Raw genomic sequence first — 25,492 nt, forward strand, 5'->3', positions numbered from 1 at the left:
TGCACCCCGCCTTAACGATGGGCAAGGTCAAGTCACAGCTCAGTCACTTGCACAAGGTTCCTTGGGGCCAACAGTTTCAAGATTCAAACGGGCTCATCTATTTCTAGACTTTCTGAAATGTCCACTCTGTCATTCTGCCTCTGTGACAGTTTCACTTATTCGTTCATTCATTCCCTTATTTAATGAGCGTGTGTCGAGCCCCTTGCGCGGTGCCTTTTTCCAGGCTCTGGAGATACAACAGCGAACAGGAAAGTCAACATTCCAAAGGTCACGTTCTAGTGGGGAGGGATGGGCACCAAGCAAATAAACCAAATAAACGAAGTGTTAGCAGGTGCAAGGGAGAAAAATAAAGCATTGTCACGGGCTAGAAAATGATGGGAAGGTGGGTGTGTTTAAAGCTTTTAGGCAAGACGGGCAATGCAAGGACGTCTGTGACTGCCGGGGGTCATTCTACGATACTGTCATTGTCTATCACACGTGTCTTGACATCTCGGTTCGCATGACCTTGACACTGAATCTGAGTTTTATATTGTTTTCCTGGTTCGTGTTGGACTGAAATCTTACCCTTTCGGTGCAGAACTGATTTTATGCTGGTTTTATTTCATAATTCGGCTTGAATGATTGTTCCGAGAGACAAAATTGTTTTCTTTTTCCAAGTACTTATCCAGAATGGCTGTCTTTAAAAAAGGAAAAATGTCTGGGCTTCGTAGCAGAGTGTGCCTTGCTGACAATCACGTGAGAGCAAGGGCCTTCCCCGTCAGTCAGACTTGGGGCAGGACGTCGGTTCTTGGAGGCCACTGCGTGGAAAAGGCAGCAGCGATGTCAAGAGCTCATTGGCCAATTTTTTAAAAGATTTTATTTGTTTATTTTTAGAGAGGGAAAGGAGGGAAAAAGAGACAGAGAGAGAAACATCAATGTGCAGTTGCTGGGGGTCACTGCCTGCAACCCAGGCATGTGCCCTGACTGGGAATCGAACCTGCGACACTTTGGTTCGCAGCCCGCGCTCAATCCACTGAGCTACGCCAGCCAGGGCCTCTCATTGGCCAATTTTAACTGAACCCTTACGTTGCAGAGTACATGGCAGGGAGATGCGTTCAACTTGTTTTTGCTTTTCTTTAAAACGCCGAGACTACTCTTCTTCCCAGGAGTAGTTAAAAATAGACAGCTCCCGGTCGGTAACCTCCTGTCTGCTGCCCATGGCCACAGCATCGCCTCCTCGCACAGATGCGTTACTGATGGAAAACAAAGTCACTCAACATGGAAACTGTCTTGGAAATCAGAGCCCATTCTAGGTACTAGGCAGTCTCCGTCTCTGTGGCACCTTCTTACGCATTCTCCTGCGCCTGTGACACTCGGTGACAGAATGGCCTGGCGGGGACTGCACCTCGAAGAACGGGGTGCAGAGCTCAGTGTCTGGGCTTAACTCTCTAGGCCGGGGCGACCAGCCAGCCACTGGTCCGTGCATTTCGTTATCCAGCCTCCAGTTATCGAGCAGCCTCTCTAGACAGGCATTTCCCTGAAGGCTTTGGGGAATAAAAAAAAAGAAACAGTCTCTGCCTCCTACAGAATTTGTTATAGAATTGGGTAATATTTTATTCTAATTCTCTCCTTGTAATTTAATTTGACCGGTTGTGTCATAGGTAAGCAGTCTTGCGTTGTTGGATATTTAGGAATATATATAAAATATATGTGTGAAATATTGCTGTGCGTATAACTATTATATAATACATGAAAAGCCTATGTTGAATATCCCCATAAAAATATTTGTTCATACTTCTGATTATTTCTCTGGACCTCTGCCAGTAGAATGACTAGGTCAGAAGCGATGAACATTTTAGCCTAATAGATAAATCTGAAAAAGCTAGGCCCACCTGGCCAAGTCGGAGAAAGGGGTTGCGCCCTTCTCCACTGCCAGCACCCCTGGGCCCGGGGCCTGTCCTCGCGCCCTGCCCTTGACCGCCGCGAGGACGCCGCGCGATGCTGTAAGTGCGTATCCCTGACCACTGCCCTTTAAATAGTTTTCAGGATGGTTAAACCCCTTCTCGTTTCCAGGAGTGACATGTGAAGTGTAACAGGGCTGATCCAACTTTTTCAACACCATCAACAGTTTGTGTCTAACAGGAAATCGTTGAGGTTTTTTTTGTTGTTGTTTTGCTTCTACATCCTGAATTTTAGAGAGTTAAGCGGTCATGAAAAGTGCTGTCCGTTGGTTTGAGAAGTTCCTCTGACTAAAAAAAATGAAGATTACCACTGACCAAGTGTTGAACATCGACTTAACAGCAAAAGTCAGGGGAACTAAATAGATTAGTGTTTTGTTAGGGTTTATTGAATTTCATAAAAGACATATTTAGGTTATTGTGAATTCAAATTAAGTAGCAACACATGGTATTTGGTGCTGGTGCATTCCCCGTCAGCGCAGAATCCCTGCCTGCAGACATGTGAGTAAAATAGCACGGCGGGGGTGCAGAGCCCCAACCACACCTCACTGCCCGTGGAGGCGTTGGCGACGCCCGCAGCCAGCCTGCACGGTCGCTGGCACCTCCGCAGCGGCATCGTTGCCGTCCTCACCCTGCGTGCCCGCTGCTCCATCTCTCGGCTGTGCTCACCTCCTTGCCTGTGCTGTTTCTCCCCAGAACCATCGGACACAAAAACCGCTACGTCAAGGTGCCTCGCGGCCACATCTGGGTGGAAGGCGACCACCACGGCCATAGCTTCGACAGCAACGCTTTCGGGCCCGTAAGTCACGCCGTCGCCGGCATCGCGGGAATTCACGGGGCGGGGCAAAAGTGCGTCCAAGTGTTTGCCCAAGTCACCCGGCCAGGGGTGATCACGAACTTGGCAGGGAAATGATTGACCTTTGAAAATCTCCTTGCAAGTGTCCTAGATGGGTCATCGAAGCCATCCAGGGGTGTGTGTGTGTGTGTGTGTGTGTGTGTGTGCGCGCCAGTGTGTGTGTGTGCGCGCGTGCCGGCATGTGTACGTGTCTGTCTGTTTCATAGAAAGGAACACGGGTGCTCCCATAAAGCATGGGAAGTGCCTTCCGGCTGGCTGCTGGCCCCAACGGGAGGGTCGTTCCCCCCCATAGAACAGCGTGGTTCCTTATCTTCTCAGCTGTTTCACCGATGTAATGTGTAAAGACCTGTAGGCGTTAGCTTTCCACGTCATCCGTTAAAAATGCAAGCATCGTGGAAACCCCATGGGTAAGTGACATTTCGTCAGCGTTTAACGTACAGCAGAAATGCACATGTCCCTTATACCGAGTTCATGGTACATAACATATGAGACTTAACTGCTACTTTGCAGATGGTTTTGCATTTCGACTATGTACAGAAATTCTCTACTTATGAGCCCTTAACATAAATCATTATATAAATCATTGTATAAAGCAAAGAACCTTTTAGTTCATGGAAATTGCACCTGCTCCCTAGTTCCCTATGTCTGTTTTAAAATGTGGGTCTGCACCCATTAGATCTTCCTCAAGTGAGTCCTGTCTGTACTTAGTATTCATGTGTAAGTTAATATTGAACACCTTCAGATAGGTTTGCAAAAAAAAAAAAAAAGGTGCCCACATGGTTCCGCCTGAAACTGAATGTTGGCAGCACCTGTATGACAGTCTCCTTTGCGTTATGAGGGACCAGTCATCGTCACTCACGGACAGTGTCTTTGTCTCACTTTTGGCTAAAAGCACAATTACCCAGAGATGCAATTGGGTCAGAACCAGGGGTAAGTGGAAAAAATTTTAGAAGGCTACTCCTACTTCTTCTACTTCTTTTTTTCTAGTTGCAGTGGTGACAAAAAACATCTAAGGCCTTTCTGGCTCTGGAGTAGTAATTATTACGGAAGTACAGTTTGGTATTCGTAGGGTATAGACCAGAGACGGGCGAGCAGATCAGACGTGCTGGGCGTCACCCGTGGTATAAAAGTGATTTCTGTGAGCAAGTTCAGTAACAACTTGAAAGTGAAAATAAATCGCCTAAAAGCACTTTTATTTCTCTCTCATCCGTAAGATTCAATCTATTTAATGTATCACGTTTTGGACCTCGTCAGCAGTAAAAACGTTAGCTCACGTTAGTTTGGGTTTTCATTTGTAGTGACTCTGAGGTGGAGCGTTAAAAAACGTTTTGTGATCCGTTGCGGGGTGCATGACAGACGTGTGTGGTTGGTTTGCTTTTTCTTTATTAATGAGCCAGTGAAATATTATTTCTGTAATTTGTATTACCCTCAGTGCGCCGTACTCCACCTGCATTCTTGTTTGGCAGAGGGAAGGGGAGTGGGGTCCCGGTGCCCATGACCCGCCCTGTGCCCCGTCCTCGGAGCCCCTCTGCCGGGTTCTGGGCACGTCACCTGGAACCACTGAACCGTGAGTTCACGCAGGTGAACTCAGGTGTGGGACTCTGCTGTCGCTTCCTCTTTAAGAGAGAGAGAGAAGGCGAGAACCGTGTGGGAAGGACAGTTTCATTGTGTTCATTACGCTAAAAAGCTATAGTATGCTACCCATGGACAAATATATTGTGTGTAGCACTCGACTTCCATTTGGTTTACATCAAGTTTTTATAAAGGAAATGTACTTTTTTATTCTACCTTGAACCAATAGTATGAGTCTGGGGCACAAAACGACCTAGTTTCCTGTTTATTTCCTAATGTTTGAATTTGCGTTTCTGGTTTGGCCTATTGCCGCTTTCTGTAGGCCCTCGGTGGGATCGCCCAGTTTTGTGAGTGAGAGATTAATGGTGGAATGTGAATTTAAAATAGCGATATCAAGTTAGAGTAATAGACTCCATCGCAACAGAACAAGTTCCCACGCTTGTCCTTCTACCTGGTTGTGAGGCCGTTGTGGAAAGAAAGTAGCAGACACTCGGGATCACGGATGATACATTGTAACAACACAGACACTCGCGGTCACGGATGATACATTGTAACAGCACACAAAATCGGATAACCTTCGTTACAGACCTCGTCAGTCACTCAGTTTGTATGGGTTTGCATTTCCTTGTGTCTAGATGGAGACATTTCCTCTTCTCTGAATCCATCTTAGATAATTGATAAAATTAGCGTGTGTGTTTGTGTGTGTGTGTTGTGTGTGTGTGTGTGTGTGTGTGTGTGTGAGAGAGAGAGAGAGAGGGAGAGGCTGGATAGGAAATGTTCCGATTAGGAATGTATCTCCATGGGATGTCTCGGTCCTAACCTTTGTGAGCGTATCTTCATCACACAATGATAGGACATATCCTATCTTTTCGTAATAGCAATTCACTACTGTATGACTTTACTTAGATTCTTAATATTGGAAATACCTCCTGTAAGTGTTCTTTAAAATGATGATAATTTCCTGGAAGTGTTTTCCAGTGCATTTACTGGATTATAGGTTGAAGGTACCTGGTGATTCTGAAACGCAGGTTTATGATTGCTCAGGATATCGGACAGGCTCCCCTCGGTGATTCCCGGCTCTGTGAAACACGCTAGGGTCTCCGCCTCCACCAGCCCTCCTCCCGTGTCAAGGGCATTGAAACGTCGTTTATCGCAGCTCGGTGGTTGTTTTCCAGCACCCAGGAGGGACTGGACTGATGAGAACCAATATTGATGGGTTTTTCTGCGTGTTTGGTATACACGCGTAGCTGTGAATAGTGATTTTTCACAGAGTGATTTTTAATTATTTCAAATTCTCAGACTCTGCTTTAATTAAAAAGGTATGCCGTAGTTCCTGTCTTCCATTTATTACAAATACTCATTCCAGAACTTATATTAGAAACATTCTATTCAATTCATTCCCGTTGGTAGAAACACAAATGTGACTCCTTCTATGGCCCCTAGTTAGGTTGTATATTTTCCGTCTTTGGTGGTCTATCATTTTAATCTAGTTTTAAGTCACGAGCCACTAAGATACTATACTTTCACTGTTTGCGGTATACCGACTTGTTGCAAGGAATATATGTTCTCGTAGACACTGTAGTTATTTCGTATCCAAAATAAATAGTGTGTTTTAACTTCACTGAACACAGGACAATTGAAGGGGTGGGGGGACCTCGTCCTTAAATATCTCAAGGCAGAGATAGCCTTCCCGAGATGTATGAAAGTATTTGGGTCCCCCTGCAGCACCGCCCCCTGAGACCAGAGCTGCGCATTGCGCTCAGTGGGGATTCTTCTGAGTCAATCGGAAAAGATCTGATCATTTGTTTTAGGGACACCTACTTAGATAAAATACTAGCCCCCTAGAATATTTTCCTGAAGCAAAAATGCCTAGTGGATGATGATAATTTTTGAGTCCATGTGTCTTAGAAATGTTACTTCTAATGAACTGAGCTGAGGGTCTGAAAGTGATGATATATCAGAAAATGTTGAAGTGAAGATTAAAATTCTATAGTATTTCTTTTGAATGTAATGAAATTCAAAGAGTTTTTTACTTTTTAAAAAAAAAACTAGTGAATAAATAAAGGACAGGAAAAGTAAAGTTTATGTTTTCATACCACGCCAGCCTTTCATTTAGGTCTTCGAGACATTTTTCAGCATGTCCTGGATTCCCACAATGCTTCTGGGCTGGGTTCCGATGGGGGGAAGGGATCGGGGGGACAGGTGCATTAACTGGAGAGGTGGCTAGATTAGGGGAGACATGCGGGAAATGAACGTTTTAGGAGGTTTACCATTGAGCCATGCCTGTTTGTAAATTTTCCCGACTTTATGCATTTTTGGTGAAAGACGAAATCACGGTACGTGAGTAACCAGGGCTGCACAACAGAATTCTCAGAGGTACAAGTCATGAAAGAAAGTGGAAGAACTGAAAGTCTTGATATTCTTGCGACCACATGGCAAAGCGCGGTGGAGTTTTGGGAGATGTTTAAGGTTCAGAGATGACTCGGGCAGAGACTCGAGTTGCGGGCGAGGAGCAGCACGCTGAACCAGTGAGTCTTCCCGGTCCTTCTGTCACGGATGCCCAGGAGCCGCCCCGATGCCCAGGAGGAGCAGGGAGGGGGCCGGTAGACACAAGGACTGAGACACAGGCCCTGCCTGCGAGGGGGGAGACCCCGGAGCGGGGGCAGACAAGTCCCCGGGCAGCTGCCACACAGCATGTGTTCTCTCTGCGAGGCGAGCTCGGGGCCACCTGCAGGAGTGGGCTGCACACCCACCGGAGAAAACTGTGCAGTCTCCGGGAAGGGTTTGGTGAGACAGCATTCTGAAATGGGGGGAATAAAAACAACTGGATACATTCTCCTTCTGCATGAAACGCCCTCGATGCCGCACGTTTTGTGAATGGAGCCGGCCACGCCCCCAGTGGGCCACTGCTGCCTGGACAGCACCTTGCCGGGACCACACAGGACAGTCCCGTGCACGCATGCGAATGAACTGACATTTCCCGTGATTTATTTTTGAAGTGTAGCCTTTCCCTTGTGCAAATTCTCTCGGGCAGGCAGAGTAACTTTTATTTAAAATCAGCCATTTTCAAATAAAGATAAAGGTCATTAGACTGTGTTGAGAGGATGCAAATGAAGTGCTCCATCTGTATTTTCTTTGAAAAAATGATGCTTAGACTTTAATTGGTCCTATTTTCTTATTTTCTTGTCGGACCTGCTTTTGCTCATTAAAGCCTTTTGTTGGGAGCTAAAACAATCCATATTTTATATGCAGTTAATGGTAACGACAGTCCTGTGGATCTCCGCTTCATAGAACCTCTCACCTGGGGGTGTCTCTGGATGTTTCTCAGGGTTCCCTTAAACCATGCCGGGAACCGGCAGCCTCCCGTATTTCACTTAGGTATAGTTTTCATCGGGCTGGTATGGACATGACAGAGGCATGCATTTCATAAAAAAGACCAAAGCCATTGAAAAGAAAGCCATTGTGATGACAATATCTGTATAACCAAGACAGGTCATTCTCAGAAGAAAACAAAAGCCCATTTTCCAGAGCAATATTCTAAATGCAGAGATGCCTGAACTGCCAAAAGAACCTCAGAGTCACTGAGGGTCAGCATCGCTTTCAGTTGGAGGTGTCCCTCTGCAGACAGGGCGTTGGCAACGATAACGAGAAAGCGTATCACTTTAAAAAGAGAGCATGGGCACACAATGGCAGCCAGAAATAGTGGTGACGTAATTAATTATCACCCCCCCCCGACCCCGCCCGGAGAGCAGAGACAAGCCCAGCTTCCATTTTCACCAAATCAAATCCTGTCTGGCGTCTTTATCTTTCTGCTCGTGCAGAAATCATTTCCCACATGATTTCATTTTCAGAGAGGAGACATGTCAGCAGAATTGTCATCAGACTTCGTTACTGTGGCAGCCGCTACTCCTGCGGGCTGTTCAGTTACAGAAGGAGGCACGTCCGCTTTTCGGAAATGCGCGTTCCCTGGCGGGGGGTCAGGGGCCAAGATTTAGTGCAATACTGGCGACGTGGCTCATGTAGCCGTTTTATAAGATAGCAGGACTTTTTAAAAAAGGAGATCGAAAAGCCCTTGTTATTTGTAAGACACAACTGGTAAGTGCGTAGGGAAAATAAAATGGACCATCCGAGAGGTTCAAAAGTGGGAGAAAAAAATCGGCTCTTGCTTTGCGTGGACGCCGCCCGCAGAGAGGGCCCGCCACTGAGGGCACTGGGGTTCCAGGTCTGAGACTGAACCGCCTCCTTTGCATGGACATCTACCTGTAAGATATTTGCTGGGTAACTGCCGTCCACTTTTCTTCCTGTGTAAACACCAAACTATGCACATGACTCTTGTCGTTTGGCTCAGCTCCCGGGAGATAACTTTGCTTGGAAATTTTTAATTTTCCTGACGCTCATTGAGTGATCTTAAAGATGACTTTGCTTTGCGTCAACGTCCTGTTGGGTGCATTTACCAAAACGACTCTCAGGAGAACTGAAAGTGTGATGGTGTGATGGCCAGCGGCCCTGGTGGCCGTGTCCTGCGTCCCGGAGCCGTAGGCGGGGCCCATAACGGACCACAGTCACTGCAGTGTTAAGTACCGTCTTTCGTAAGGCCCCTGCGACTCTGGGGTGCGTTACAATGCGTCTGCCCTGGCGAATCCAATGCAGTTCTTTCTTGCTGTGCTGAGAAGCTGAGCCGTGGTGTGTTCTCCGGGTGGACATCACAGACCTTGTAGCTGCAGCATAAATAACAGTGATTCCTCACACACGACTCCCGGGTGACTCTGCCCCGCCCCCTCCTCCTGCCCCTCGGAGTTTTGCCGAAAAGAACTTGGATCGCATCATGCCACTTCTTAAAACAATATCATCCGCCTGCAGCGCCTATCATGCTTAACGTAGAAATGGTAGGAGCCTTCCGTTTTAAATCAGAAACAAGATGAAAAGGTCCATTCTCACCACCTCCATTCAGCGTTGCGCTAAAACGGTCATTGCCAGTGCAGGTGAAGGCGAGGAAGGGAAATAAAAGATGTGGAGATGGAAAAGAAAGATTCCGAACTGTTATTCTCTCTCTCAAGTATGTGATTGCCTACTTAGGAAACCCAGAACGAACCTGCGGGAACAGTAACACAACTCCTCCACTGCACTAGCGGCATAAAGAGCTGCCACCTGCAGTGACAAACTGTGTCTGGACAGCACCAACAAAGAGCACACCCACCTTCACGGAACCTGCCATCAGAAGAGCAGTGAAAACTTCGGGACAGCGGTTGCTTCTGCAAGGGAAGGGGATGGAGGTGACGGGGTGGGGGGTGGGGGGTGAGCCGGAACGCTCCGGCCGCCTAAGCAGGGCGGTGGGCACACAGGTGTCCGTTGGAGCAGGCTTTACGCCTTCCACGTCTGGAACACAACAGAACATTGCCGATACCCACATGAGCAAAAGAGTTAGAAGTGGGCATCAGCAGCTGCGCATCACTCACGGCAGGTCTCTCCCCCGGTGTCTGTGGGGCCCGGGGTGTGGGGGTCTGCACCACACTTCCCTGAAAGTGTTATCAACTATGTCGGGTTAACAGGCTGCCAAATGAAATATGTCCTTTTCTCTTAAAATCATAACTATACCTTTATATGGCTAAGACTGGCAAACATATAAAAGGACTGAATTTAATTATCCTTACCAAGTGTGTATATTCTGCTGAAAGGCCTGTGATGTTGGAAAGAGTAATCTCATATAAGCAGTTATAACTCAAATGATTATATGCTTACTCATAAAAATTTTCTGACCTCCATTTCTGCAAAATTGCTGTTACAGTAAAGATTTCCACATCATTTGCATTTATTTACAATAATTATATAAAGGATTAAAATAATATTTAATTGCATTAAGAACATAGAAAATCAGAATATATGTTTATCAAAATGTGAACGAAAAGTAAATGCAAAAAATTACAAAGTACATGTTTTCAAAATTTTCTAAATTTTCTGGTACAACATCAAGAGTACCTTTCAAAATCTAAAGGCGAAATACAAATGACTACTCATGAACAAAAAGTTAAATAAAATCATTTAAATAAAACGGAGTCATTTAGTATTTAAAGAATTAATTAAGTCTTACGACATATTTTTACAGAAATAAATCTAGATACAGGTTGCAAGTTCGGTTTCCAGGTAGGCATTCCTGTAGAGAATTAGGAGCAGTCTCCATTTATTTTGTGTCCTGAGCTACATGCATGCAGACTTAAGGGGCACTGGGAAGCCCCTTCCATCTCGGGACAGGAGGGTAACGAGGAGAGGCCGGTCAGCCAGCCTGATCCGGGGAGATTGGGACTGAGAGTTTAGGCTGCCGGTAGGCTGCAGGGAGAGAACGCAGTTACTGGGTGATAGCATGGGTTCAGGCGGGAGGTGATTAGGCCATCGACGAAGGTGACAGTAGTAGGAATATGAAGAAGTGGATCGATGTGAGGGTCCTTAGGAACCAAAACTCGACTGAGTATGCGTTAGATCCTGCTGCCTGAACGAACTCGCCGCGTCTGTCAGAGAAGTTCGCCGGCCGAAACGCTCAGCTCCGAAGGAGCAAACTTTAAAACTCAGCACGAGGAGCTCAAGTCAGAACAGTGCTTGGCTTGGGTGGTCATTGTTATGTGGGAGACCAGAGGATGGATGGAGGGGGCAAAGTGATGTCTCCAGGCTCCTTTAGTTTGCCAAGTGCTTGGGCTGACATTGGGCCACCAGTGTTGACCGGCCGACGAGCATTGGGCTGCCTCCTAGTGGTTGGACCGCGGAACTGACCGCGGGAGGGACAGGAGAGGCTCGCTCCCCACTCCCGGGAACTTGCAGGCTGGGGCTGATCCGTCAGAACCCTGTTCTCCCACTCTCGGCGTCCCCGGCAGCTGGTGTCCGGCCCACCCCTCTCACAGCCCCTCTGCTCCCGGTCTGAAGTCCGCCCGCGTCTCAGAAGGTAAAGGCGATTCCTGGGCGGTAGAGGCGAGTGAGAAGGAACTGTGCCAGGGAAAAGGAGACATTTCCATGATTAACCTGGCTGATAGGAAAGCACGTTTAAACTTTTTCTTTTTCATTTTTGTTATTTATAGTTATTATTGAAAGTGTAAATCTATATATTTTTTAAACTTCTTTTTTTTTTAAAGATCTTATTTATTTTTAGAGAGAGGGGAAGAGAAGGAGAAAGAGGGAGAGAAATATTAATGTGTGACTGCCTCTCATGAGCCCCCTACTGGGGTCCTGGCCCACAACCCAGGCTTGTGCCCTGGCTGGGAATCGAACCAGCAACCCTTTGGTTAGCAGCCTGGCACTCGGTCCACTGAGCCACATTAGCCAGGGCTATATGATATATTTTTACATTAAATGTTTTTTAAAAAGAAACTATTAGTTTCTACTTAGATTAACTGATTGCTTCTCTCAATGAAATTACTGTATTGAGTATTTGTGATAGTGGAATGAAATTAGGATGCCATCAGTGGAGGGGGAGGGGAATTCTGAGGCTTCATCGAGTTGTGGAATATTAGTCCTACTGTTTTGATCAAGACACCTGATTTAACAAAGGTCACTCTGAACTAGGATCTACTTCTGCTAAAAGCCACGTGAGGCTGCAGTTTCACTTGGACCTCCATGGATCGTGTTGGTGGTTGAAGGGCAGCAACCAGACCAGCCGGCAGCCACCGAAAGGTCCCTCCCTGCCTGCGGCGTGGGCGTGCCCGCATCCCACAAAGTCTTCCCAGCCCGCCTGCCTCCTGTTTACTAGGAAGCAGCCGGCGGCGAGACACGCCTCTCCAATGAGCCATAATTACATTTGGTTTGTTCGCAGAAACTCGGTTTCACTTCAAAAAACATAATAGGATGATAAATGATGTCATTTCTACAAGTCACCATGGAATTATGTTGACTCTGGCCAAGGGAAAAAAAAAAATCTCATCTTAAAACATTTGGTCCAGAGGCTTTTACAACAAACTTAACTGTGTGTTTCTTCTGACATTAAAAAGCAAAGTCATGCTCCCAAAACAGAGAGCATAGGTATTGGTTCGGTCGTTCAAACGAAGAAAACTCACGTACTGAAGAGGGGGTGGCAGTGGCATTAGATGAGTGGGTTCTGGAAGCCGAAAGGCACAGTCCCTGCCCTAGGCTTGTGTTCGCAGAGCTAACGCGTGGCCCCGAGCCGGCTGAGACCCAGCAGTACCCAATGGGAAGGCCATTCCGAAGGTCCTTCATTGGAGTGCATGGGATTTAAATCACCTTTTTTTGCCCGGATGGACATTGCTGGTTAAATCACTGTATCTTTTCAAATAGTATTAGACTATGGAGTCACAAAAGTATACTTTATATAAGATCTTAAATAAATTTTCCAGAGTGAGTTCTTAATTTGGTTTTATTATAGGCACATAATACTTCCCTATACTTTAACTGGGCAGGTTGGGCGGGGTAGGGGGGGCGCTCCCATGCTTCGGCTGAAGTGTTTTTCCCTTTAGGGGAGACTCGTGTTTGTCTGCAGGGAAGTCTCTCTCTAGAGCCCTGAGGTCAGGCTGCCTGTGACAGTATTGGATTAGTGTGAAATTATATTAAGCGCTTGCCACCCTATCAGTACCTCTAACTGTCTCACTCCTAATCCATTTGGAGTTCATTATCCACAATATCTTTCCTTTGTCTCAGCAAAGTAAATTGAGTATTCAGTTTTTTAAAGAAAACCATGAAGAGGATTTAAATAGGATAGGCCTGAGTATAAGGCCATTACCCTAATTGATATATCACGATCCTTTGTGTTCCAGAAGGTTGCCCTTTTCATAACATGATTTTTTTAATATCCTCTGTTTTTAATTCCCGAAAGGCTCTGAAAGGACTATTGCCATGATCCTTTGATGAGCATGTCTGTTCAAATGTGCTTTTCTATAACTTCAGTCCAGTTTAAAAATAAACCAGCCCAAACCGTCCAGAATCACGCGAGGCAGAGGCATTTACAGATGCACGCAAAATCACTCCGTATATTCTTCATGCTCGACGCAGCGTCAACGGGGCCTGGAATAAATTACAGTGTCTTCCCCCGGCTCCTCGTGCGTGCTGTGTCTCAGCCCCCGGTTTCTCTCACCAGTGGCGGCAGCCCCTCCTTCTGCCTTAGGGGTCGACACCTCCCCGCTCTCCGGCTCTTTTCCTCTCCCTGTCCTCCAAGGGAGGAAGTCCGATAACCTTTCAGAGAGTCAGAGAGAGAGAGGGAGGGCGAGAGGGAGGGAGGGAGACAAAGATGGAGGGAGACCATCTCTTGCAAACGTTGCTTTGAACTCTTTACAAATGTGGCATGGGTCTTTCTCCTCCAGTCGGCATCGCCGGAGAAAGAAGGAATAACAGAGTAGTAGAGGTCAGCTGGCTGGCAGAGCACTCACGTGTGCGGCGGTGGCGCCCCCAAAGGATCACGCGGTCCCCTCACTTGGGCCTGAAGGCAGTGAAGGCGGGTGGTGCTGGGCGAGAGTTTTGAACCACTGGAACTGAAGGACTGGCTCCGGTGTTCTGCGACAGGCGGCGTCCAGCGTCTGTGTCCGCCTCTCAGAGATTCTGGGGCATCCGTGGGAAGGGGGGCTTCGGGATTTGCTTCTCCTGTTTTGTTTTTTGGACAGCACCAGTGACCAGGTGGACCTGGAGACAGGACCACACTTGGAGGAAGTCCCTCTTGGGAAGTAATTGGGAGAATCTGGTTAAGAATTGTTGGAGCACGAAAGAGCCCTTCGCACCCTGGCCACTCGCGGAGCCAGCAGGCGCACTCGCCTCCACGGCTGCCGTGGGCTTCACTTCGTGTGGTGCCATCCCTCCATGGAGCGGTCAGCCGGGCACCGTGCAGCGTGACTCACCCGAGAAGCAGCGTGGAGTTCTGTGGTTGCCGTGGGGGGCGGTGCCAGAAAAGAGTAATCTATTCTAAGAGGAAGGGTTATGACCTTACGTGGCTTTGAGATTCTGCTCTCGGCTGGCAACCTCCGCAAGGCCAAGTGCGGAGCACGGTAAACAACAGGGCGACGTGGCTGGGTGACACGGGGGAGGCTGGGGTCCGCCCTCAGCTTTCTGGCCGTTTGCTCTGGACGGGGTGGGGAGAAGCGGGCACTCCTAGGAGGACCTTGCACAGCGGCTGTGTTCGTGGCCTTTGCTCGGCTGCTCTTGTTAAATAATTAATTCTGAGTCTTTAAAAAACTCTCCTTATGTCTTCCGAGCGGGGAGTAATAATAACATGGTTACCCCATGTGCATCCGTTCTGAGATCCGAATATGGATGGATTTAATGTGCGTCAGATAGTATGTTTGGTGGTTTTTTAAAAAATTGTCCTGGTAGTCGTTCCTGTATGATATCTATGTCTTGCTGTCACTTGTCTACGGTTGAAAGCTACTGAAGTTCTGAAGCTGGAGGAAGAGGTTCTTCGCATCCTCCTCTTTTCCCCTTTACCATGGTGACCTTTGCCCCACAGCTTCCTCTGGCCGCCCAGCCGGGTACCTGCCTTAGGCTTTGAAGGGTCAGTGTGTTCACCTGGCTCAGGTTTGTCGGGGTTCCTTTCATGTTGCCAACACCAGCGCGCTTTTCCCCGTGTCCCTCTTGTTCAGCCTTTCAGCAGTGTTCCGTACAGGGGACCACTCCTCTTTCCGACCCTGCGAGAATCTCTGCCCGGAGCCTCTTTGAACCCACCCAGGCCCCCGGCCGTTTTCCCCGGGCCTCTTGCATTCCATCCCTCTCTGCCGGTCCTCTGGTTTGGCGTGGCCCGAGCTCCCGCCTGAACTTCCACCCCTACACACAGCTCTCCCTGAGAGAACCGACCCCGTGCCTCCAGGTGATGTTTCTATGCACCGGCGCTCAGGTTTCTGCCTCCGGGTCTTAACACACTTGGGTGTCCGGCAGCATGTCTAACGCGATACTCTGCCCCCTTCCTGCCCACCCCACTTCATTTTCTCAGACTTGCCCCGTCACCGTAGTCGGCATCGCCGTCTCTCCTGTGACGCAGGCCCAGGAGTCAGACGCCCCCCTGGTGTCTCACTGCCCCGCTCCCTCCTCTGCCCCCACTGCGGCCTGCGAGCTCGGCCACAGCCCTGTGCCCCGGGCTCATCGGCTCCCTTCCCGCCCCACCGCTGCCCCCCCGTTCAAGCCGGCTCGTGGCCAGAGCATCCAAACCACAGCCCCTCCTCCTTACTCTTCTCAATTCCGGTATTTGGCTAGCGGCTGGCTCATCTCGCCCTCCATCCAGGGCCCCTGCCCCCATGAAGCACGTCGGCAGCTGTCTGTTGGCCGTTGGAATTGCAAACCTCCTCCAGAAAGTTTTCTCGGACTCACCTGACCACGGCTGTCGGGGACCTCACACCGCGGGTCCCCTGCATTTTGTGCTCTCCCTGCTTGCACCGTGCTGGTCTTCCCCCATCCCTTGGGCAGCCAGAGGCCCTTGGTACTAGCTTCTCTTCCCTGAGTTCTCTTCCTTAGGTTTTCGTGTCGCTGGCTCCTCCTTTTCCCTGTTTCAGAGAAGACTTTTCTGTGGATCTGCTCGGAAACGGAGCACGCACACACACCTCCAGCATCACTGGCATTGCTATGTTGGCTTCTCCATACCTCTCGGCACTATCTTATATCATTTCGTTTCTTTATTTACTTTCTTTTTTCAGTTGCATCTCCTCCCGTAGAGATTGAGCTCCCCGAGACCAGCGACACGGCCGGGAAGCAGGGCCTGCTCAAGCGAGGTCCCTCCTCCCCTGGGTGAAGTGGACGTGAGTTTCTGTGAGGTGAATGAGCCCAGTTCCAGTTTGAGGGAGCCCCCCGGCTCAGACATCAAGAGTTAGTGGGAGCCCACGAACGGACACCCTTGGTGGACACAGACTAGCGTGTGCTCCCGGGGGCCAGCGGAAACCAGAGGGAGGCTCATGGCACGACGCCCGCCCTCCGCAGGGGGCATTTGATGAGACTGGAGAGTGAGATGATTTCCACCTTAGAAACACGTGGGGATGGTCCAGCCTTCCTGCTCCCGGGTGTGTGTCCAAAGGACATGAGGACAGGACATCAAAGAGATATGCCCTCGGCATTGCCGGCAGCAGCCGCGACAGAGAGGCAGGCGAGTGTCCGGCCTCGGAGGCGTGGAGGACGGCGGAGACGCGGCGTGTGTGTGCGGTGGGACACTGCTCTGCCGTGAGTGGGGAGGACACCCTGCCATTTCTGCCCACGTCGGTGCGACGGACTGCTTCCCAGCTTGTCGGTTACACCTCCATAAAGCTCAAGTTTTTAAAGTACAAAAGATAATCAGGAAAAGTAAAATAAAGCTCAACTAAGTAGGTCTTTGCCCTGAAAAAGTTCATGGTCTAAACTAACCATAAAAGCTAACCAAAGGAAAAAAAAACTGATGATGGCTCAATCAAAGCAAACAGGCCAAGGATGGATGGCTAAGGCCCGGGTTTCTTTTTGGTGTTGCCAGGGCTTTTGTGATGGTCAGTGACCCAGACTGGCTGGACCCTGGAAGAGGGGCCGAGTAGAGATGGGGTGACAGGAACCCTAGGGGACACAGAAGAACCCCTTCCTTGTTGGGAGAGCCAGTAACGGAACGACAAGATATTGGTGTTTTTAAGATACCAGTGGGATGTTAGGAAGGCCAAGTCCGGTTCGGTACAGGACAGCTGAAGTCCGGGGGTCGACGGAGCTCCCTGGGCGGGTAGAACAAGGGTGGGGCTGTAGCTCTGATCCGATTCTCACTGTAAACAGAACCCTTATTACCCAGGACTGGAGTCTGAGAGCAGTGCCTGCCACACCTTAGTGGGCCCCGAAGTCCCCCGGGGGCTTGTTGAAAACAGAGGTTTCCTGGCCGCTGTCAGACCCTGATTAGTACAACACGTACGGGCAAGCGGACGCTGCGTTTCAGCCAGTATCCGCCGAGTCCCGCTGATGCATCTGACTCACTAATGCGCGGGCTCGTCGTTTTAGCTGCTCTCAACACAGCATCTAAGCAGAGTTCAAGGGTGTGGGGAATGCTTGGAGTTCTTGTTTAAACTGTTGGTTATGTGGATATAGTGAAACCTCAGACCCAGCTCATTCTACGGAGTCAACAGTCTCGTTTTTGTTACACTAGTGCATACTCCTGCCTTCTCTTTTCTTGTATCGTTTTGAAAAATGCAATTAGTTTCGGATAATTTACAAATTATTTGAATTTAGAGAATTAGACTTTCAATGGCGACATTAAGTGGAAGAAACGGGAGAGAGGGTTATTTAAATGTGTAGTTTCTCTTAGCAGAAGTTTGGGCGGCCCCACCCGCAGGCGCTCCGACCCCCAATGTCCCTGAACCCCAGGAGCAGGAAGCCTGCCCGCCCGCCCTCCGTGACTTACCTAAGCAGTTCCCGTGAGACCAGGTGAAAACTGAGGAAACTGTGTGAATTCTGAGGATGGTAAAGGTGACTGCGGTCCCTACAACCAGTATTCTTGTCTTAGGAAAACTCAGAGCTTCCTTTTTCAAGAGATTATTAAAATAATTGGAGTCTCCTTTACTCCCCCCCTCCTTTTCTGGGGATTTTGTTTCTGTGTCAGAAGTTTGTGTTAGCATTTAAGTCCGGAACTGTTCAAATGTGGCCATTTCCAAAGCAAGACATGGATTCAGTGGCAGCAAGAGTGACGGACATAGGCTCGTTGCTTCGAGGACAGCGGCGCCTATGAAGAGAACCAAGCTCAGTGCCTCGTGGGGTCTTCCGCTCATGGAAATGGTTTACCGGGAGGCGGAGGCTGCCTGACTGCTTGTGCGCACGGAGCGGCACCTGCCCCGTGTGCTTCCTCTATGCTGCTGTCAGAGACTTCCTGGGGACAGAAAGTGTCTCAGCACCTTTGTGTCTGTCCTCTGTGCCTGGCGCAAAGCCCTCTGTGCCTACTCAAAGGCTTAGTGAATGTCTTGATTGGACTGGTTTGGAATACAAAATGCAGTAACAGTATGACGCGTTGAACCCCTGACGCCCTGGGCTCAGATTTGATTATTTTTTTAAAGATTTTATTTATTTATTTTTAGAGAGGGAAGGGAGGGATAAAGAGAGATAGAGAGAGAGAAACATCAGTGTGCAGTTGCTGGGGGCTGTGGCCTGCAACCCAGGCATGTGCCCTGACTGGGAATCGAACCTGCGACGCTTTGGTTCACAGCCTGAGCCCAATCCACTGAGCTATGCCAGCCAGGGCTAGATTTGATTATTAAAATTGTAATCGCATAACACACTGGGCTGCTGTTAGACTGGGGGTGATGGGCTGTGGTTCTGGTGGCTACACTAGCTCAGAGGGTCGTCTCGATCCAACATACCCACTATTGCCGTGGTTACTGAATCTACACATTTCCTGCTGCTTTTGTTTCAGACAAAACAGATCAGCCGGGGGGAACAAGACAGACAAGTCCTCAGCCAAAATAATATATTCCAGGTGTCCTTCTCAGCTTGATTTAGCCTTGCTCATCCGGTGCCTCGTACTTGTCTTTATCACTGAACTTGAAAGACAGTAGACATTTTCTTTTCCACTCGCAAGCATCCTTATATTGACAATAAAAAGAACGGCAGATAGAAATGTTCCAGTTTGAGCCTGTCTCTTTGGAAGGTCAGCTGCCTTCAGTTAATTGCTCTGTGCCGTTGCGCACTCAGTGAGCTGATGATTTTCATCTGGGACCCTGAAGCCCCAGGGGGCCTCCCGGGGGGACAGCCCTGGACCGCGCAGTGCGCTGGAGCGGCTGGCAGATGTCAACTTCAGAGCGCTCAGCGTGAGGGTGATGAGGCCAGGTGTTTCAGAAGCCGGCCAGCTTCAGAGAGTGGCCCTTGTGTGCAGTCACGCTTAGTGTGGAAATGGGGGAGCTTGAGGCTCACCTGCTGGAAGGAAGAGCTTCCCACCAGAAGCCCGGAGGGACCTGCAAGGGGGGCAGGTTGCTTCCCCTGGGAGGGAAGGGCCCTGCCGTTCAGCCTGATCCAGACTGAAATCTGGGGATCGGGGTCGGGGGGGAGCCACTTGGAAGCTTGTTACAATAAATACTCATGCGGAGACGTGGGTGGGGAGGGCGTCACTGCGTTCTTGTTTCTCATGTGTCCTCTGCCCACGTTCACCGATGACGTTATTTTGTCGCTCAGGAGTGTTTCTGTAGGGTGGTTTCCCAGTGTTCTCTCTCTCACAGCTGCAAACTGGGCCTTGGCTTCCCCAAATCCCCGAGTCAAAGCCCTAGCCCCCCGACCTGTGATTCTGTTCGTGGGTGGGACCTTTAGTAGGTGGTTAGGGTGCTTGAGGTCGTGAGGGCGGGGCCCTCGTGAGGTCTTTAGTGTCCTCATCAGAGAGACACCGGAGCTCCCACCAGAACCCGGCCAGGCAGGCATCCCGGCCTCCGGAACAGTGAGAAATAAACTTCTGTTCCTGCAGCCGCCCACCCTGTGGGTCTTTGTTCTGGCGGCCGAGCTGACTAATATACTCGCATAGCAGTGATCAGTCCCCCCGTGAACGAGTGGAGGTAACTGGTTGAGGAGGGTGTGTATAAAAATAGCTCATGTTAATAAAATGTCCTTTAACCAATAGCATAGGTAGAAGTATACGTTCTTTGCAAATATATGCAAATTCAAAATCTTTTCATTCACTTGAGTTTCTTTGAACTTCTTGTTAAAAAAAAAAAAGGAATACAAAAACACCCTACTGTGGCTGGTGGTGTGATTTCGAGAACCCTGGGACCTCTCAAGGACAGATCTGTTCATGTGAGATGCTCTGGATTTGAGATTCATTCCTTTAGGGTGAAAGCTTTGGGTCTCTGAGAAACCCATGGTAAAACGTAGATGCCCCTCGAAGGATAATGCGTGGAAACCTCCCTGTTATTTTCTCTCGGCACGGAATGATCCCGAAGGCTGGCATCTGGTTGTTTCAGGAGGGACTGTGAAGGCTCTGGGAAGAGGAGGGTGGAATAGGGCGGTTTCACAGCGTGGAGGACGAGCAGCCTGGACACAGGTGCTCCCACGTGGTCACCGGAAGGGAGTGTCAGGGGCACCCTCGGAGGAGGATCGGGGCCACAGTGACAAGGTTTACAGGGGCGCCCTTGGACAGGCGGTCACCCTGGGTGAGGCACTTCCCCCGGGGCGGGCAGCAGCTGGTCTCGTTGCCCCTCGGCCGCCAGCTCCCCAGGCTTGAGAAGTCCAGGCGCCGAGTGGTCAGTGGGGGCCCACAGCTGGACGCTGGCCTCAAGGCCCGGAGGCTGACCCTGTGCTACTTACTTAACTTCCCAGGTGGGCCACCAGGGCTGATGGCGCTCCGCCCGGCGTGGTGGCCAAACAGGAGGCCGGGCCACCTGTTTCTCTCTTGTGTTTCCTTGGGCTTGGGAGGGAGCAGGCTTTCTCCCACTGTCCAGCCTCCTCCCTGGATTTTCCTGCTTGCTCCTCATCCTACCCGATCTTTCCCCCAGGTTTTCTCCTCCCCTTGATGGTGGCCTTTTCGGCTTCTACTGCACCTGCCTGAGTCAAGGAATCCACGCCCCCCACTCCCCCGCCAGAGTTTCTCCCTCGCCCCGGCACCGGAGAGCTGGCGGGCTCTCCCCGGGTTCCCCGGGGTGTCTGTGGAACTGCAGTTTCCAGGCTGTTCCGCGGGGTGTCTGCAGAACTGCAGTTTCCGGACGCATCAGCTCAGCCCTCTTCCCCCTTCTCTTTGGTCTCCGGCCTAACTGGCGGCCGCCCACCAGAGATGAGCCCTCAAGGGAGGGTCAGCGAGGAGCTGGCCCCGCAGAGCTCAGGCGGCAGAGGGGCGGGGACCTGCCCGGAGGAGGAGGAGGCACCCTGTGCCCCGCACCGGGCCCTGTCCCCCATGCTCAGTGCAGACAGCCAGCCTTCTGTCTGCCCTGCACATCCTCAGACCACTGCTTCACGCTGCGGTCCTCACACCCGTCTCAGCCGCTAGTCACCGACGTTCACGTGCCCCTCACACGGGGCTTGTCCCCGTGTCCCTTTGTCCCTCAGGCTTCCTGCTGACATTGCATTTCCTCTTTCCTTCCCTTTACCCCGAAGATACATTACTCCCGGCCCCATAAAAGCAAAAAGCCTGCAATCTGAACCAAACCCATACATACAGCAGATATTCGTGGATAAGGATTTGTGATCAGGCTTTGCTATTACAATTTTTTAAACATGTCCATTATGTCCTTAAAAATATCATCCAAGGGCTATAGAAACCTCTGCTGCCTGGAGTCCTGTCATTGAATTTCTCAAGAGACACATTTGCTGTCTCCCCATCCTTTATCCCCGTAGCTCCCAGTACCCAGATGCACCTTGATGTGCCGAGATGGATTTTGAAGTAATTCTACTTCGTATTAGTATTTAATTGATACTTAAGTGCACTGATGCCCACATACTCCTTGGAAAAAAACATAATTGGAGGAATGAATGCAGGATTCTTCCTTTATTTCTCCCACTGGAAACAGAAATGAGGTCACACTAAATGCTATAAATGGAAAGCTGCCTTCACTGTGAACTTGCTTAATTAACAAAAAGAGAAAAATTCAGAAGAGTCTGTATCTAAGACGACTTTCTCGTTGGGTTCGTCAGCGCTGCCTGCATGATTATCTCCTGAGAGAGAGAGTCTTTTGTGATCAAGTCCCTCGTCAGATCCGCACTGATGTGCGGAGCCTCCTTTTCTCTCTCAAGAAGCCCCGCCATCTGTCACGGACACGCCCCACCCCGCCCCCCGCAGGAAGTCCGAGAGGAGAGCACTTGCGAGGTGCAAACACACCAGCCGCGGCCAGGACCGCGCACAACCGTTTCTGCTTAAGGAATGGAACTCGGAGTAATTGATTGAATGTGGCGGGTAAGAATGAAGTGACGGACGAAACCAGGAGTTGGGACAAGATGGGAAGATGCTGAAGAACAGGAAGTGTATTTACATTTGGTTTTGAAAAAAACTGCAGGGATGTCTCAGTCTTCATGTTTAGCTCACGAGGATGGTTAGAAGGTAGCGTTTGTCAGAACTTGTCTTTTCCCTCATTCAGTGAATACTTCTGGGCCCGACAATGAGTGAAGAAATGTGTATTTGCCCTTCTTGACCCTTAAGGTAATGAGTAATGCAGGAAATAGCTAAAATTTATCTTCAGATATGTACATTTCAGGCACTGAAATATAACCCCTTATGTTAAATGTGGATGAGAGCAATTAAATCATTGCATATCCTGATAATGTTAGGTAAATAGCATGATAATAGATACATATATTTAGATATTAAATATGTGGATATTTAAGCACTGAGATAATTTAGAAAATATCCCTTGGGCTGGAGGAATATAGCCACATTACGAAGGATGAATGTGATTGGTGAGTCGAGTCCCGTGGGATTGGCAAATAGAAGAGAAAATAGTTAAGGGTAAAAAGACGCAGTGGCATGGAATCCATGGACATTGTTCTTAGAATTCCGAAATTACGGCTTCTGATTTGTAGGTCGGCGCACAGAGTCAGTGGGTAGTTTGTGGCTGGTTCGCTGGCCTCAAAGCGAAGCACGTTGGTGTCCTGCCGGAGTAGAACCCGACACGTGGTGGGTGCACAGGTCACGAGCGCAAGGAGGCTGTTGGATGAAGAGATGGCGAAAGGAAAGTCACGTCTAAAACAACCCAGGGTAGGAGTTACAAATAGCCCTCGGACAGCCCTCTAACTCTTGTAGGTGATTTTGAGAAAAACAAACAGAAACATTCAAAAGGGAGCACGCGAGATGCTAAGCACACTTGTTCAAGAATTCGGGGAGCTTTTGTGTGATCGCTTCCTGACGGCTTGGAGAGAACCTTGCGTCATGCTTCCGTTTATTCTCCTAACGGTAGCAACCGTTTTGTCTCCCTGCTCCTCTGAAAGATGCTTTCCATGTGCGCGTCCCCACGTGTATTTATGGCGTTCACGCCAAGTTACATACCGTCACATTGAGCACATTCCTGCCATCGAGTTTTTAAAACAATCGTTATTGAACTCGGCACCCTCTTTACTATCATCAGTGCCGTGCAGAACAATCAGACACAATTTTAAAACACGGAGGTCTTTTGAATTTTCGTTTGAATTTTCAGTTGTGGGAAAAGCCCAGCGAGTTACAGTGCACCCTGCCCTAAGTGGGCATCCTTCCCTGAGCGTGTGTTACCTGTGGGCGAATGTGCTGTTGTCTCCCTGCTCCCCCCTCCCTCCTTTAAGAGACTGCGCCTCCTGCCCTTGTCTTTGTGGGCTGAGAATGCTCCTCCCATGAAGAGGGTATTTGCCCACCCCACCGATCCCAGGCTTGTCGGTAGGACTTGCTTCGGCCGGTCAAGTGACGTGCGCGCAGACCGAGCTGACATTCTGAAGGCCGTTGGGCAGCTCCTACATCGCCCTTCGCCCTGTGCCGTGACATCAAGTGCATTCCAGGTGGGGGCCGTCCACTCAGCCTCGCAAGGAGATACGTGGGGCCGAGCTAGGCTGGCCCGCAGGGGCCCGTGGCTGATGTGGGAAGTAAGCAAGATGTTGGGAAAGTGGGAAATACACCCGTGTGACCACAGCCCCCGAGAGGGGGAGGATGTTCCTGTTGTCAGGAACGGTGGAGGGTCTGAAACCTCACCCTGCCTACGAGCTCGTGAATTCGCCTGGGATGGGGCCGTGGAGGCCGGCGGAGGAGGCGAGCCCCCTGGCCCAGAGACTAGGGCCGGTCGTTATTCCAGCAGCAGCAGCAGTGGCTGCAGAGTCAGACTCTGTGCCGCCTCCTCAGATGCACTTCCCACGGGGTGATGCAAAGAGCTCTGAGCAATGGCCACACTCACGGCATATTGTGTTCCAGGAGAGGAGCCCGGAGCGATGGAGTCTGAGTCTTTAAAGGGGGCGGTGAGCACGCCAGCCCAAGGCTTCTGAGGGAGACAGCTCTGGCTCCTAGGGCTACTTTGCTAAGGGGGGAGGTGTTCCCTGCATCCCCCAAGGCTGGTTACTATGCAGACACCCTCGAAAGACATTCTGGAGCAAAGACGGTCTGTGCCTCTGCTCACGGAGTGCACAGTAATGCAGAGACGCACGGGGACTGTCTCCCAACAGTTCTTAGGTCAGAGGAACCTAGCCGACGCCACCAAATACGACAGGTGTTGGGTGCCACACCGGAAGTTTGCCTTTAAGTGTTCCACATCTGTCGGTGCCTCTATTTTTTTGAGTTATCATAAAAATAACAATTCATGGGGTGCTTATTATGTATGTGCACCATGCGGTACTAGTAACTCACATACAAGGTCTGTCCAGAAGGTGTCCAGCCACGTAATGTGAACAATAGAGACATTAGTTGGAGAAGACACAAGATGCAAGGGACATTGCACAGAGGACAATGGTGCCTCGGTTCCCTTCACAGGAGGCAGCTTGGGACCTCACACAGTTCTCCCCATTGCCATCAGCGGCCCCACTGTATTTTCCTGAATCTCATTTATGGTCTGAAGTCTCTTCCCTTTCAAAGGTGATTTCAGTTTTGGGAAAAGCCAGAAGTCACAGGGCACCAAATCTGGGCTCTAGAGGGGCGCTGAGTCATCTGGGTGATTTGATGTTTGACAAAAAAAAAAAAACTGCACAAGACGTGATGCATGAGCGGTCATGTTGTTGTGATGAAGCTGCCAATCACCAGTTGCCAAAGCTGTGGCCTTCTGAGTCTTCTGAATAGTTTCCATGGAGGAATGTTCAAGCTTAATGCAAAACCTGATGCAGATTCATTTCTTGACTCGCTCAGTCATTTTGAATGTGACGGCCACACAATACATGTGCTCACTCAACAGCATCTACCACCCCCACTGACCAGTACAGTGAAGTTGTCATGATTCACACATGCGCATTCCAGTCCACTCTCCTTGGCTGCCAGGTTACATTGATGTTGCACAAATCATTCTCATTATACAAACACTGGTGGATTTTTTTCTGGACAGACCTCGTATAACTTCTATCTGCAAGGTAATCCTTATTATTTATGTTTTACATATAAGAAAACTCAACTCCCAAGTGTTTACATGGTTTTCCCAAGGTGATACTGTTATTCATCGGAAGAGCTGGGATTCAAACTCAGGTGTCTTGGACTCCAAAGCATGTGTCCCTCAAGCCCGCTCCTACCCACCAGCACCTCTTACTTTAAGTTGGATAAATGCGCTTCCACAGCATCAGGATGAAAACACCCACAAAGAATGAGCCGAGAATACTTCCGATGGCAGCT

General features: G+C 49.6%; 1 protein-coding gene across 3 annotated transcripts in view; it reads left to right on the top strand.

Annotated features, from left to right (window-relative positions):
• Positions 1–25,492, top strand: part of IMMP2L (inner mitochondrial membrane peptidase subunit 2) — a 594,300-nt gene that overhangs the window by 454,774 nt on the left and 114,034 nt on the right. For all 3 annotated transcript variants that reach the window (XM_045828652.1, XM_045828653.1, XM_045828654.1), the window contains one exon: positions 2,634–2,736. In XM_045828652.1, the coding sequence (XP_045684608.1) occupies positions 2,634–2,736 (103 nt within the window). The remainder of the gene's footprint in view (positions 1–2,633; positions 2,737–25,492) is intronic.

The sequence above is a fragment of the Phyllostomus hastatus genome, unplaced genomic scaffold (genome assembly GCF_019186645.2).
Source record: "Phyllostomus hastatus isolate PE091 unplaced genomic scaffold, TTU_PhHast_1.1 phas_scaffold_78, whole genome shotgun sequence".
Taxonomy (NCBI): domain Eukaryota; kingdom Metazoa; phylum Chordata; class Mammalia; order Chiroptera; family Phyllostomidae; genus Phyllostomus; species Phyllostomus hastatus.